Source organism: Embiotoca jacksoni, unplaced genomic scaffold (assembly GCF_022577435.1).
Source record: "Embiotoca jacksoni isolate LCO1_2020_lvr unplaced genomic scaffold, fEmbJac1.0.p SCAF_51, whole genome shotgun sequence".
Lineage (NCBI taxonomy): Eukaryota > Metazoa > Chordata > Actinopteri > Embiotocidae > Embiotoca > Embiotoca jacksoni.
The window spans coordinates 994673-1009127 of NW_027185405.1; the positions used below are offsets into that span (position 1 = coordinate 994673).

The 14455-nt window shown below is 42.3% G+C and overlaps 1 protein-coding gene across 1 annotated transcript in view; it reads right to left on the bottom strand.

Moving 5' to 3' along the window:
• Positions 1–14455, bottom strand: part of col4a5 (collagen, type IV, alpha 5 (Alport syndrome)) — a 44261-nt gene that overhangs the window by 19605 nt on the left and 10201 nt on the right. Inside the window, exons 2-13 of the mRNA XM_069172273.1 lie at positions 4541–4597; positions 3127–3216; positions 2861–2905; positions 2448–2492; positions 2280–2342; positions 2057–2110; positions 1937–1963; positions 1289–1369; positions 547–609; positions 392–427; positions 226–267; positions 31–123 (exon numbers count right to left, since the gene is read on the bottom strand). Of these exons, the coding sequence (XP_069028374.1) occupies positions 31–123; positions 226–267; positions 392–427; positions 547–609; positions 1289–1369; positions 1937–1963; positions 2057–2110; positions 2280–2342; positions 2448–2492; positions 2861–2905; positions 3127–3216; positions 4541–4597 (696 nt within the window). The remainder of the gene's footprint in view (positions 1–30; positions 124–225; positions 268–391; positions 428–546; positions 610–1288; positions 1370–1936; positions 1964–2056; positions 2111–2279; positions 2343–2447; positions 2493–2860; positions 2906–3126; positions 3217–4540; positions 4598–14455) is intronic.

Sequence of the window (14455 nt, forward strand, 5' to 3'; positions counted from 1 at the left end):
GCATTTCCAGGTTGGTAAAAGTGACTTTACCTTATCTCCTCTCTGAATCTCCGTCTCAGGCGGCCTCTTCTGTTCCCCAACCTGTCCCGGAGGACCAGGAGGACCTGCCAAGCCCGGGTCACCCTACAATCAGACACGTAGAAAGCAAGCAAAATTATTCTGACAGGCTGATCATCCGGGATTGTTGTGGTAAAAGGTCTGTGAAAAACAATGCCTTCGTGGTACCTTTTCTCCTTTAGGTCCTTGGAAGTTCAGTCCCATGTTTCCCTGTCAGAATAAGCAGAGAAGTCATTACTGAAGTCTCGATCGACTGTAATTTATGATTCAGAAAAATCGGACAAAAAGAATAAATGTGGAGGAAAGTGCTTGATCATCTGTTGTCTGATCTCACCTTTGGCCCCGGGATACCGGGAGGACCTGGACGACCCTGAACGACAACACAAGTTGACCAGTTAATCAAGTTGGAACCTCAGAAGCTTCAGTCTGATGCTGTTTGTGCAGATGGAATGAAAATGATGTTTTAATTTGGCAGCCGCTCTCCTTTACCTCGTATCCTCTGGGGCCTGGAGGGCCGACTGCGCCTTGCAAACCTGGAGCTCCAGGAACGCCCTGACGGGAAAACATAGAAGGACAAAAGTATTTAAAAACACCTGACAGAGAACGTTTCCTTTTTTCCATATTAATATTTGTTTGCATTTATTAGCATTAAAAATTAAGGTTTTAGTATTTATAGTACTTTTATTGCTCGGTCTACAGCTTCTGTTACATCTGTTTTTATTCTTTTTCTTTTAGCATGAACACAATAAATGTTTGCAAATAATCATCATCAAATTTAATCAAAATCAGAATTTAAATGAGCCTTTTCAGTGTAGATGAGACTTGGACCACAGGTCTGTTTGCTGATACCTGAAGTCACACTGGAAAATGATCATAGTTGTCTGTATTTCTATTATTTGACATATAAATAATCTAATTTAGACTCCTGAACATTCAGGTTTCCTCCTTTTATTTCCTCCTTTAGTCAATTGCTAGAAAAAAAAATCATCATTTTATTCATCCCAATATGAAACATATTTTCTGTATCTGCTTATATTCCAGCTCTTGTTTTAAGCTCAACGAGGTGAGCCCTGGGTGAAACACTCATTTTAAACACGTTCAACCCGACATACCTGGTGTCTTTTAAAAAAAAAAACAACCTCTGGCATCTCTTATGGGGTTTAACAATAAAGTTTGTTCATTTTTAAAAGTTTTAAAATGCAGAAAAAAAAGAAGAGAATAATCAACTAACAGAAGCTCCGGGCAGTCCGGGCAATCCAACGGTTCCTTTCTCTCCAAAACGGTTGGTGGAGATCACATCGCCGGGGTCTCCCTGAGGACAAGAAGAAACACATCCAGAGGAAACGGTCAGACATCAAAGTGTCCTTACAGTCGCAGGGTTTTCTATCCCGTTATAAGGGTGCAGCACTGAAGCCATTTAGGGCTGCACCTAGAGCCGAATTATTGCTGAGAGCCTCAAATGAAATAAATCATTTTTCCCTTCTTCAGCAAGTTTTGGCTTTTTTTTTTTTTTTTTTTTTTTTTTTTTTTAGGTGTTATTTGTTTATTATCTGCTGTAGTGTTTCAAATGTGCTTTTCCAAATGCTTCTGTTGTTCAAAACCACGTTTCTTGAGGTAAGGCTGACACTGAAACGCTGCCCTCTGGTGGACTGGTGGGGGTATTACATGCTTTGCCATGACACCAGATTTTTAGACTAAGAAGGGAAATTAGCCCAAAAAATGTTTGCGTTAATGAAATCTGTAAATAGAAACACATAAAAACGGTTCATTTTGAAGTCCAACTAGTTGAATTCTACTTGTGGCTGATTTTGCTCATTTGAACACACCGTTTGGAGATCAGTGAGTGCGGTGATTCTTCATTGTTTAACATTTCACTTACCTTTGGTCCTGGCAGACCGGGTGGACCCTGAAGAACAGGAAAAGAAAGACCAGTTTAAAGAAAGAGAATCAGAGAGGACACTAATTATTGTCTTAGAAAGTTCCTTCCTCTGTGACTCACCGAGAGTCCCTGCAACCCAGGGATTCCTGAAGTTCCTGGGAAACCTCTATCACCCTGCAGAGAGGAAGAAGAAGAAGGAAGACGACAGCCCATGAAAGATGAGCGCGAAAGTTCATTCTTGACTTTAGAAGCAGAGAAAGCTGCAGGAAGGGCCATCAGGTGGCGAGCGTTACTGTTCAGATCAGCTTTTTTATATTTCCTGAAAGACTTTTTCATCACATACCTTTGTGCCGTTACAGCCCGGCACTCCTCTCGGGCCTGGAGGACCGTCCTGCCCTGGCAGACCCTGATAAACAGGAAGGAAACAGGAAGGAAACAGGAAGTTGCATCACACAAACCACCCAATTTTGGCAAAGTGGGAATTATTTTAGAGAGAGTTTTGAAAACTCACTGGAAGTCCTGGTGTTCCTGGAAATCCTGGCAAACCAGGAGGCCCCTGTTAGAGTAAAAGTGAGTCATTAAAACAGAGAATCCAGATCAAACTTTCCTCCTGATCTCACAGGATGTTTGAAATAAGGTGAAATGAGGACACCTGCTGGTCAGTTGATGTACTGCAACCAAAGATCATTTGGTGCTGGTAGACCTTTGACTCATTCATCCTGTTACGTGAAATTTAACCACATTTTTCAATATTTCTAAATCATATCATTTGAATTTAAAAATGACCAATATAGCAGTGTGGTATGTTGATCTGTTTTTTAATTTCTCAGTGCGATAAGGCCTCTAAAAGCCTCTGAAGCGAGGTGTAATGCTGCTGTTGATATGAGGAGGGAGAGAAAAAAAAAGAAGAAGAGATGTACTTACTCTGATTCCTTTTGGGCCACCTAGTCCATGAGGTCCATCACTTCCCTGAGAGGGAGAACGACATGAAAACGGATGACATGATTAACAACGAGCTGAAAAAACGATCACAACACGGTCCAGAACGCAGCCTATTAGTTCTACGATCTATATTAGATCTACGAATGTGAAAGTCTTTCCTCATTCTAACCCAAAATACTGTGTATTCCCTCTTCCTGATATACAACTAGGTTCCTCCATGCCCTTCTGGTAAACCGACCCCGACCCACCTTCTCTCCTCTGGGTCCGATCGGCCCCTCAGGTCCGGGGAACCCTGGAACTCCTGGCTGGCCGGTGAGACCTGGGAAACCCCTTTCACCCTGCACACAACCATACAAACACAGAAACATTTAATGCAATAGTCTTTTACATATAATAATAACGCATACATTTAAGTTTTCATCCACATACAGTCCAAATCATAAGTATTTGGACAGTTATATATTTTTGTGTTCCTCAGGCTCTTTGCTTCAGCACATTCACTTTGAAATAAAAGGGTGGATACAACATTAAAGTGAAAACAATCAGCTTTAATTGGAGCGGGATTAAGTCAATACAGAATAAATGTGTAGCTGAGAAAAACTTTTAACACCAGTAGTGCAAACTGCAAGTGTTCAAAAGTATTTGGACACTTGTAGACACAATGTTGGAGACGTGATTGACAGCTGAGAGTTGATGGAGGTGGCAAGAAAATCGAATTCAAACAATAATTCATATGATATGCGGAGGAATAGGCGACAAAAGTAGTTAAAATGCCGTTTATTTTATGTCGTTTTTCGGCCTGACTGTCAGCTTGGCGGTGACGCACACTCGCAGACTGGACGTGATGACGTCACACCACGCTCGCGAGCGGAGGAACGTCACACAGGTGAGGAAGCGGAATATAAAACAAATGAAGTTTTCAAACTTTGTACACGCTTTCTGCAACTCATTTCACACATACATAATGTATTTACACGGTCTTTAGCCAAAACGGAGAGTTTATCTGCAGAAGAGCGTAAAAAAAAAATACTCTTCGCCCTCAACGGAAGAGATTTGGTGAATATTATATAAACATATTAGCTCCGTATGTACTTGCTGTATATTTCAAGGTCCTAGTTCCAGCTTCAAGCAGCCTTCAAGTTAGTGTACAAGCTTTAGTTCTCATAATGACCTGGAGAGCGGTACGAGCAGACAGACCGCCTGCAGCCCTGAAATCAGCCTCCGACTTGAGGGGGAAGTTAAGGGAACAGCTCGAAACTACCGATTCTGCACCCCTTAATGCTCTAAAAGCCCTTCAGACAGTTACTCTGTCTGTATCCCACTTTCAATCTGTGACACTATTTGTGAAAATGCAATAAAGGGACTCACAAAAAGCTACAATACACTGCATTTTATTGTACAAGTCCACATGTTAAGTTGTAGTATGGCGGATTCAGATCTGGACCATGTCTGATGTGGAGTAGATGTAAAAAATAATAATAATAAAAAATAAATAAATCAGAAACTGTTGTTTTAATGATTGTTTAGCCTGTCTCGGAGAATTCAGTCCAGGTTTGACTTTGCTGCACTTTCACAAGTAGAATACCTGGACACGGTTCAGGTGTTATTGACTTCAACACTAGAATATTGTATATTGTATACGTGTGTGTGTATTTTGCCTACCTTGGTTCCTTTTACTCCACTGCAGTCACATTTGGAGCCGACACATCCATGGCAAGCCTGTCGAAAAGAATTCAATTCAATTTTATTTATATAGCGCCAAATCACAACGCAGGTTATTTCATGGCACTTAACACATTAAAGTCCTTTACAGCAGAACAGAGAAACCCAACAATTCAACAATTCCCACATAACCTAGGAGGGAAAAGAACAAGAGGAGGACATACTTTATTCCACCATGAAAACCTCAGTGACATTAAATACCAACAGTCACGGGCAAAACCGAGACAGTTTCCACTACATGGGTATATCACACGATGAGAATGAAACACTCAAAAACACTTTGGTGCCCTCCGGGTTTAGGTGTCAACCATGTATTCACACATCTTCCTCATTTCCTGTCACCTCATATGCCATAAAAAAAAAAAAAAAATCCAAAAGATACCTAAAAACACCACTTTTAGAGGTGTAACGACGCACCGCCGGTACCTCTGCTGCAGACAGTATTCAGGAGATGTGGTGTGATACAGATACCAAAGAGAGACCACACAATTTCATTAAATATATTTATTGTTGGACGGTGGATGCTGGGAGCCATGTCCATGGCCGGGACGCTGAGTGGTTCCTTTTGTTCTCCCTGGGAACAAACAAATAGAAAAGTGCAGTGAGAGACTGATTGAACAGACTGATTGTAATAACGTCTAATTATATATATTGCCAAGCTAAAGATAAAAGTTAGTTTAAATATTGCAACAACTCACCTCTGCCTGTTTCCTCTTTCCGAGGTGTTCAGGCAAAACAGCTCCCCCGGGGCTCGAGCACACATTTATAGTTCCAGGAAGAACCAACCACAGGAAGTGGGTAGAGGGGAAGTAGAGATATGTGTTGCTCTGTTTATTTAGATAAATTAGGTATTGATAATTTACTCTATAGGGACTGTAATCATTTTAGATTGTGATTGATATCTTTGGGTTGGTGAAATCGTGTAAATATTTATTGTACATATATTGATGATATATATACTTACCTGTAGATGGTATGTCTGGACTAATTAGAGTGAGAAGGTGTATATAAGGAGCTCAGTTGGTTTGTGTAGGAGACTGGTGGGGGCTGGTAGGTGATGGTGAACCTTGGGTGTGGTGGTTTAATGCAAAAATAAATGAAGCTTCATCTGAACCTTCCTGATCTGCTTATTTGCCTCCATGACTGCTTGGACATGTTAACAAGAGTCTTACAAATAAGAACCCATGGTTGTTGTTTTTTTTGTCTGAAAAATATTTTTAATTGTGAGAATTTATCTTCATTTACATGTTCAGCCTCCTAATAAGACTGTTCATCTTTTTTTTTCTGCATGTTTTGGGTTGAAGCTCCAATCCTGCCACTAGAGGGCACTCCATCATCATCACTACTACACGCACGGGCAGCATTTCTTCCCACAGACCCTGAAGTCAGCGGATTCTCCTGCACGTTTGTTTGATGACAAGATGACAAGGTCAGTGAAGACCAAACAGCACGCTAATCTCAACGAAAAACAGCGTTTATCTCCCAAAATGCACCACTTCTCACAAAACAAATGACCCAATAGCTTGTGGGAAGTACTGATCGTCCTTTTTCAGTTTGAGATAACGGTGGAGAAGAGGGTCGAAGGAAGGAAGAAAGGGAGGGAGGGAGGAGTGGACGGACAGATGAGCGAGTGGGAGTGCCAAGCTGCTGATGAACTTTTCCCATGCTTGTTGACACGGTGAATGCCAGACGGGCATCAATTGCACGCATGCCAGGCAGTCAGGTTGTGAGAGACAGAGAGAGAGAGAGAGAGAGAGAGAGAGAGAGAGACAGGCAGACTGACAAGTCAGCATTCTTCTGTCGGCCAAACCTACTGTGTGTCTGTGATTGTGGTGACACACTACTCCCACTACTCCGCTCCTCCTCCTCCTCCTCCTCCACTGGTTACCAGTAGCCGCCCGCATCCGTTTCCAAACATTGGTACTTGCATACTGCGCTGTGAACAGATCGGGTCCGGTCTACATCCAGGACATGGTCCAACCTTACACCCCAGCCCGCTCCCTCCCCTCTGCTTCTACCAATCGGCTTGTTGCTCCTCACTGAGCTAAACACTCTACAAAATCACTACTGTTTGCTGTCCTGGCTCCTAAATGGAGGAATGAGCTCCCCAACGACATCAGGACAGCAGAAAGTCTGTACATCTTCTGTCGCAAACTAAAAACACACCTCTTCAGACTTTATCTTGAACAGCAGAACTTTAGTAGCTTAAAATGGCACTTACTGAGAGAACTTTGTAGTTTGGCTTTCTGGAAGAAATTGTATTTTCTTGACTCCTGTTGTTCTGGGTTTTGTACCCTCATGGTTGAAATGAACTTATTGTAAGTCGCTTTGGACAAAAGCGTCAGCTAAATGAAATGTCATGTAATGTGACGGTTTTCATGCTGCTACTGTTTTATTGGCACAGAAGAGAGTGTTTTTATCTTGATTAATCAATCATTAAGTGTAAGATGAAGATGGCTCCTCACAGTTTCACCGAAAATGTCCTCATTTGTTTGACTGACTGACTGTCTCAAACTCAAAATATTCAGTTTCTAGTGCTAGCAGAAAAAAAATAGCAGAAAATTGATTGGGTGCTTTCAGAAAATACTAATCGATTGCTTTTCTGTTGATTAATTAAATTGTTGAGAGAGGACTTAATGAGCTGAATATACACTCCGGATCAGATCTCATTCAGAATCAGGATAACTGGTGTAAAGCAGTCAATAAATAAGCCAATATTATACAGCAGATTGCTATGGGGCTTAAAAATGAAGTCAGAAACTCGTCACGACTGAATGAATGAAGCAAAAAACACTGAATTAAATGAGAGCAATGACACATATAATACCAACCGAGCACCGCTGGAGCAGCTCAAAATACTTGGAACAAACACTTATTTTCTTTATGGATTAAGTTGCCAATTATTTTCTAAATTATTTGATCAATTAAAATCACCAATCAATGTAAAAAAAAAAAAAGTGGCAAATCATCACATTTATGCTCGATATGGTCAATGACAAAACAAAGTGAAAATAATTAGCTGCAGCCCCTAATGGGGTAATGATGTCATTTCCTCCTATTAATCCCAGTGAGCTCCACACATCACGTGACCTCTTTAATACAACAGCAACAGTCCCCAGTAATCAGCGGGAGGAAAAAACAGCTGCTCACATCTGTACCAGGTGTGTCTGCCGGTCGACTTTGTGTCATCGGTTTGTGAGTCAGCGTTTGCGGTCGTACATGCCAACACTTTTATGTGCACGTATTGAGTTGCAGTGGATGTCTTTATTTGCGTTTCAGCACTTTGCGGGTTGAAGATCAGGTTCCCTGCAGGCCTCTCCGCACTCTCACTGACAACATAGTTACACTTCCTTTGACTTTGTGCATGTACACCGTCAACACTACAAAAACCTGTGTAAAAAAATAAATAATAATAATCGGTCTCTATATTTAGGTTCAAAATATAATATATCTTCCAGACATTCAGATAGTGTCACATTATTACAATACTGCATGTACTAGATGTGCAATAACGGTGATTAAAAAAATGAACTCACCCCGCATAAAGGAATTATTAATCCATATTTGTATGTTTGGCATCTGTTGGGATACAGTCCTTCATTTTAAATTTAGCCAGAAGTCTTTTCTCCTCTCAATAAAATCTGCTTTTCCAGCTCAGTTTGGCTCTGAAATAAATCGATTAGTTCATCGGAAGGAGACTTATTGATGTTTTTGACAATATCAAAAGGGGGGGGGGGGGGGGTTACCGGCAGACACACACATGCCTGAATACATCTGCACATGGGTAGTCAAGTGTGTGTGTTGTGTGTGTGTGGAGGTGTTTTCACAAGCCCTGGATCTCCACATTAGTCTCTGGTCTGCTTCAGCTCAATGCGGTCTGCTCTCCCACGCCCAGGCCTGCAGCTCACCTCTCTCCTCTCCATCTGTTTTTTTTTCCCTGTCGTCTCTGCGCTCATCGTTCTTTTCTTTTCTTTCGCTCCTATTCATCCAGAGAAACATGACAGAACTCGCAGGATATTAAAAAGATGCTCTCTAAAAGATTTCCATCTTAAACTGTTGCTGTCACTCTGTGCATTCAGAGCTTAAATGGACACCTTAGCTCAAATCCATCGCTGGGTTTATGCCAAGCAGCAACAACCCTCCGGGGTGGAAAAATGAAGCTACAAAACGGTGGTTCCTTTAATGGCCACTAGAGGCTGACTCCAAAATCAATGTTTACAGCCTGGTGCTGAAAATAGTTTGTCTCTATATCTAATTTCCTGTTCGTGACAAATGTACGATTTAAATTGTAAAGAGGATTAACGTTATGTATAATTAAAAGTGGGTGTTGTCACAGTTGGAGAGCTGCTTGCAGGTTTGCAGTAAAGCAAAGTCAAGCACAGCCAAGATGGCGACCACCAAATCCACTCCGAGCTGAGCTTCAAAACTGCTTTTGAGGAAACCTGTAGGTGGCATCACAGAGGCTACGTCTGTTTTCATACTCAGTTTATGTGTCAAGTCCTTCATTAATTACTAGTTTCAAACTTGAGTGTGTAAATGGGGTGTCACCTGTCAAACATTTGTGAAGCCTGTACTCAAGTAACATCAATGGCAGCGTCCAATCAGAAAGCTTTCAACAGTGTAAACAAGGAAGTCAACCGCAGCTTCTCGTTTCAGCAAAACATCCCAGATAACCATTTATCAAGAGAGCTGCTAATTTGCCCTGCGGTATTGCAACAGGGAAAAAAAAGTCCCAAGACAACCATTATAAAAGAGACATCTGTAAAACTGTGGACTACAAAGAAGGTCGGTTTTTACTCTTTCTATTATGAATTTTGTGAGGGTTTTGTATTTGTAAAACTTTCCCAGAACGTAGAAAAGTATGTTTTCTAGGCGTGACATAATGCTCATGAGCACAGGGCCACAAAACGGAAGCAAATCCGGAAGTCAGCAGACTCTCTTTGACTCTCTTTGCACCAGGAGGGCAAGTTTCATTCAAGTGATTAGTTCCCATCTTTGTTTCCAGTATAACACATCCATGTTCACAATTCAGTGTTTACAAGCAGCTAAACTGGCAGGAATATATTCAAATCACTGCAGAGAGGTCAGGCTGACTCCTCTGTTTGTTTGGGGGCTAAAAATAAAGATTGGGCCGAGCTGAAAGGAGTTTGGGTTAAAAAACACAGCATTAATAATCATCTCTCTCTTTTTTTTTTCTCTCCATGCTGTTTGCGCCCTCTCTCTCCTTTAACTCCGCAGCACTGACGGGGCATGTAATCCACTTAGAAAGGTCAGTGAGCTGCAGATATTTGCTCTACTCTACCCATGTTTGTGTCGCGCTGCCTCTCTCTTTTAACTCTCACTCTCTCCGCCCTTTCCATCCCACTTTTTTCATCACGCCAACCTGAATATGCACCAGGCAGGTGGCTGTTGATGTGGAAGGATGTAATACTTTGAGGAAGCTATTTAGTGGAATAATTTACCATCATTTATCAGAGATTCTTTCAATTACTGATTTCTTTTTAATTACTGAAACGATGACAAATCTGTACTGTAGCTTTTGGCCTGGGCCATAATTTTCCAGTATTTAAATAGTCAATAAATTACAAAAAAAATCAACAAGGTATGATGACTATTGTTGTAAATATTTCCAATGATAATACACTGACTATCCTTTGGTTTTGACAAAAAAAAGGATATTTTAAGCCGTGCATTTTGCTTTGGGAAACACTGGTTTATATTTATGACCATTTTCTGACTAAAGACCAAACAGCTCATGGAATAATCGAGAATATAATGGACAAGTTCATCGATAATGAAAATACTTGTTATTTGCAGCCCTCAAATAAAATAAAAAAAATTAGGAATAAACTGACCACAAAGTATCTGAAATTAACGTCATGTCGTGTTGATTTTTATGGTTTTCAGCCACAAATCTGCTGCAGAATTACAACTATATACTCTACCTAAATTTAATGAGCAAAATAATTGAACAATTTTGAATACAAAAACAAACCTGGCTAAAAAAAAAAAAAAAGAGGTGTGAACAAGGTGATGCAGAGGTGATCCAGGTGAGGAAGAGGAGAAGGAGGGGTGGGGGGAGGGGGTGGGTGGGTGGGTTGGAGGGGGGCGGAGCGGAGCGGAAGGCATGTACCCGAGGATTAGACTGGCGAGACTGGAATTCCCCAGCTCATCAAAGACTGATGATTAGACACGTATAGACACTGTCCCGACGTACACACACACACACACACACACACACACACACACACACACACACACACACACACACACACACGCATGGATAGATACAAAGACACACACACAGCGTATGCATTCACGCGGTGGAGGAACACACACAAACACAGCTGGAGGGAGCAGAAAGAGCGTTTCCTTCTTTCTGAACGACTTTAATTCAACCCGAGAAAGAAAGAAAACAAAAAAAGAAAACCCGATTCGACCACAACATCACAACTTGTCTTTTCTAACGCGTTGAAACACGCCGGCTCCAAAGAGAAAGACATTTCTAAACGTTGTTTAATCGTCGATCTCGATTCATTCTGATCTATCGGCACATTAGAAACGAGAGAGCGACTGCTCGCATGCGTTCATGTTAGAAATATGTTTTGTCGTGACGATCCTCGGCTTTAAGGAATACTGTCATATTTGGACCACGTATGTCACAGCTCGTTGGCGTGCGAGTTTGAAGACATCCTCACTCACACTTCATTTGCCTCGTATGAGAAGAAAGTCCAGATACAGTCATCGGATTGCATGCTAGTAAATACGTGGTTGCGTCCTCTCAGTCAGGCTTTGCAATATCAGTATCGAATAGCTGTCTGATCTGCCCTTTCATTTGGTTACTGACAGAACATTTTATGAATATTACTCATGTAAATGTTCTTTAAAGTAGGGACAAGTTGTGATATTTGAATTGATCGGTGTTCCTCTGTCGGTAGAGTGATCCAACGATCAATAATCAACGGAGTTTGATGTTGGACGGCTGTGAAGCGACAGACATGCTTCTCCTTCGATGTGTCCGAGGTCAGACTTGGAGAAGTTGGACGCCATTTGTTGAGCCTGAGTTTACGACACAAGTGGGTCTCTCCTTCCCTTTATGTGTGCGTCTACGTTTTGGGTGTGCCATAATAACATCAAATTAATAATTCAGAGCGATTATCGAAGAGTGTTTTTGCTCTCTCCTACTTTTTAGATCAGTCAGCATGCGAGCGGTCAGTTTGTGATCTGGTGTTTGCTACCTGCTTTAGACTTCACATATAAAGCAAATAATCAGGATACTTTTCTGGAGTTTGGGCGGACAGACTGATTTTCTTTTTTTCCCCCCGACTCGGCAGACGTGCGTGTTGGAGTCCATGTGGTGCCCTTGTGCGTGCCTGAGTGTGAGGAGGGTGGCACTCCCGGCTCCGAGCCGCCGCGTCACGCCGTTGATCCCTTTCATCGCGGCTGGACTTTGACTGCTTCAAGGTGCTGACGACCAAAACCAAATATTTTCACTTCCACCAAAAAAAACCCACCGTGTGTGTTTTCACTCACGGGCTCTTCAGGAAGGGGAAGACCCCCCCCCCCCCCACCAAATCCCACATCTAACACACACACACACACACGTGCATTGATATTCCCAGGAATTCTGCCCGCAATTTTCATTCCTCCCTTCTCCTTTCACTTGGTCTAATGAATGTTGACCCCTGCGACCTCCCACTGAGAGATACCTGCAGGGCAGCTTGACCACCCTCTTCAGACCTCGCTCACACCGTGTAGGAGCAGCTCGGTGTATTCTTTACTGCACGTCACATCTGGATGACACAACTTATTATTTCACCTGTTTACAGCTGAAGTACTGTTTTTAAAGGAAAGTATGTCTTCTGGTTGGTCAAGTTGCAGCTCGACTTGTCTCATTTCAGATTTTTCCTCTTCGCGTGACTCGGATTTAAGATGCTGATGAGAAGTTTTATTTTAGAATTGTTGCGCAAAAGAGGATCAGAGGGAATTTTAGCTGCATATGCGTTGTTTTAGCACGCAAATCCAACTTTATCAGGGCAATAAATTAAGCAAATCACACCTGTTTAAAGCCCCTGTTAGTAAAATATATAATTTTTTAAGTCCATTCAATCAGCCACCAACCAGCAGCAGCCTGCAGAGATCACTTAGTGACACATAAACAAACACACACACACAAGCTCTCCTCCGCTGCTAGCGCACATCTGTAAAAACACACCTCACCCTTCTTTTGTGTTCTTTTATCTCTCGTCGCATTTTTCTTCAACTCTTACTGAACCGTGAACCAAACACGTGACGATGAGTCGGATGTTTCTGCCTGAGCAGACGGAGGTTTGAGGGTCTCGTTCAGAGACACTTCGGTGATCGTTCAGCTGCAGCACAGGTCCAATCGAAAGCAACATTTCCTTCTCTCTCAAACGTTCTCCATCTGAGTTGTGCGTGCTGCAGCAGCTGATTGGAGGACTGGAGGCGTCTCTCTCTGTGTGCAGCCACCTCAGCTTGCGTCTACCGATATCCTGCACGTGAGGCTTTTTGGGAACGTTGATAAACTGTTCGTGTCGACCGATAGCTTGCGTTTGGGGGACATCTGTAATTTGTAGTGACAGAAAATAACTTTGATTCCACTCTCCCCTTCTGAACTGTATCCAGGTGCCCCACCTCACCTCACCTCACCCCACCCCACCCCACCCCACCCCACCGCATCTCAGCCCGGCCCGGCCCGGTCCTTTATAGCACAGGTTGAAACACGCCCTGCCTTCTCTCTTCAGTGCTCCACATACATCACCACGTGGCACGCTGCGATGTAGCTACGGGCAACAAGAAATTAGAGAGGGGTAGGGCAGCATGCCAGCTGAATACCTGGATATGTGTTGCCTGGGGATAGAGAGGAGGAGGAGGAAAATGGGTGATAGAAGTAAAAAGCTAAATGTTAAATGAGTTGGATGAAACCATGGCTGCAGGATTTGGTCACGGAGCCGACACAAAAACTGAAAAACCAGAAACTGTAAATACAAAAAAGAAAAAACGTAGCAGCTGTTTGGTCTCAATCTGCATCTGTTGAATATACAACTGCAGCTCCGCCCTTCTCTTCCTCCTCAATGAATCTACATCCATTCATTGTTTTGCTGTTCAGAGATGTTTTCTGCCAAACTATCCGAGTCAAAAATGTCAATCTAAGCTAATCAAAAGAAAATATTTACATCAAACAGTGGGTGTGTGAGTGTTACAATGTTTAGACATCTGTGTAAACCAGCAGCGAGTTCCTCCGCGCTTCTCATAAACCGAATGTGGAGAACCTGCCGGCTGGAGGTACATCGTTGTTTGGTGGAGCTGCAGCTTAATCTTAATATTTAGCCAGGAGTCGCCGCTGTAGACAAAACACCTGATAACGTATCTGTGGGAATGTAGCTCATCTGATAGGACGGTGGGATTAACGGCTCAGACATCTGCACTCGTTAACCTGCTTTTACCCGTATTCAGTGTAGTTTAACATGTTTTATGGTCCTAAATGTTTGCTCTGTCAATGTCCTGTCTGTCCCGCGTTACAATTTACCGATGTTCCCTAAATGCCCCACATGCAGGCTATCGGTAGACTAAATTTCGCACAATGTAACGGCAATTACATTTCTCGAAAAGTATCATTATGTGCCGTAATTGATAGTCCTAATTATAAAAAACAACACCAGACAGGTGATGCGTCTACCTGTTCGCCTGCAGTTCCACACCTTCGCCACATGAGGGCGGTAACATGAGTGGAAGGCCTGCAGATAAAATGATGGAAAGCATCTCAGCTTCTTTGAATTGAACAGAATTTTTGGTATTCATGAGCCAAAAGTGCAGCAAAACAATAACGTATTT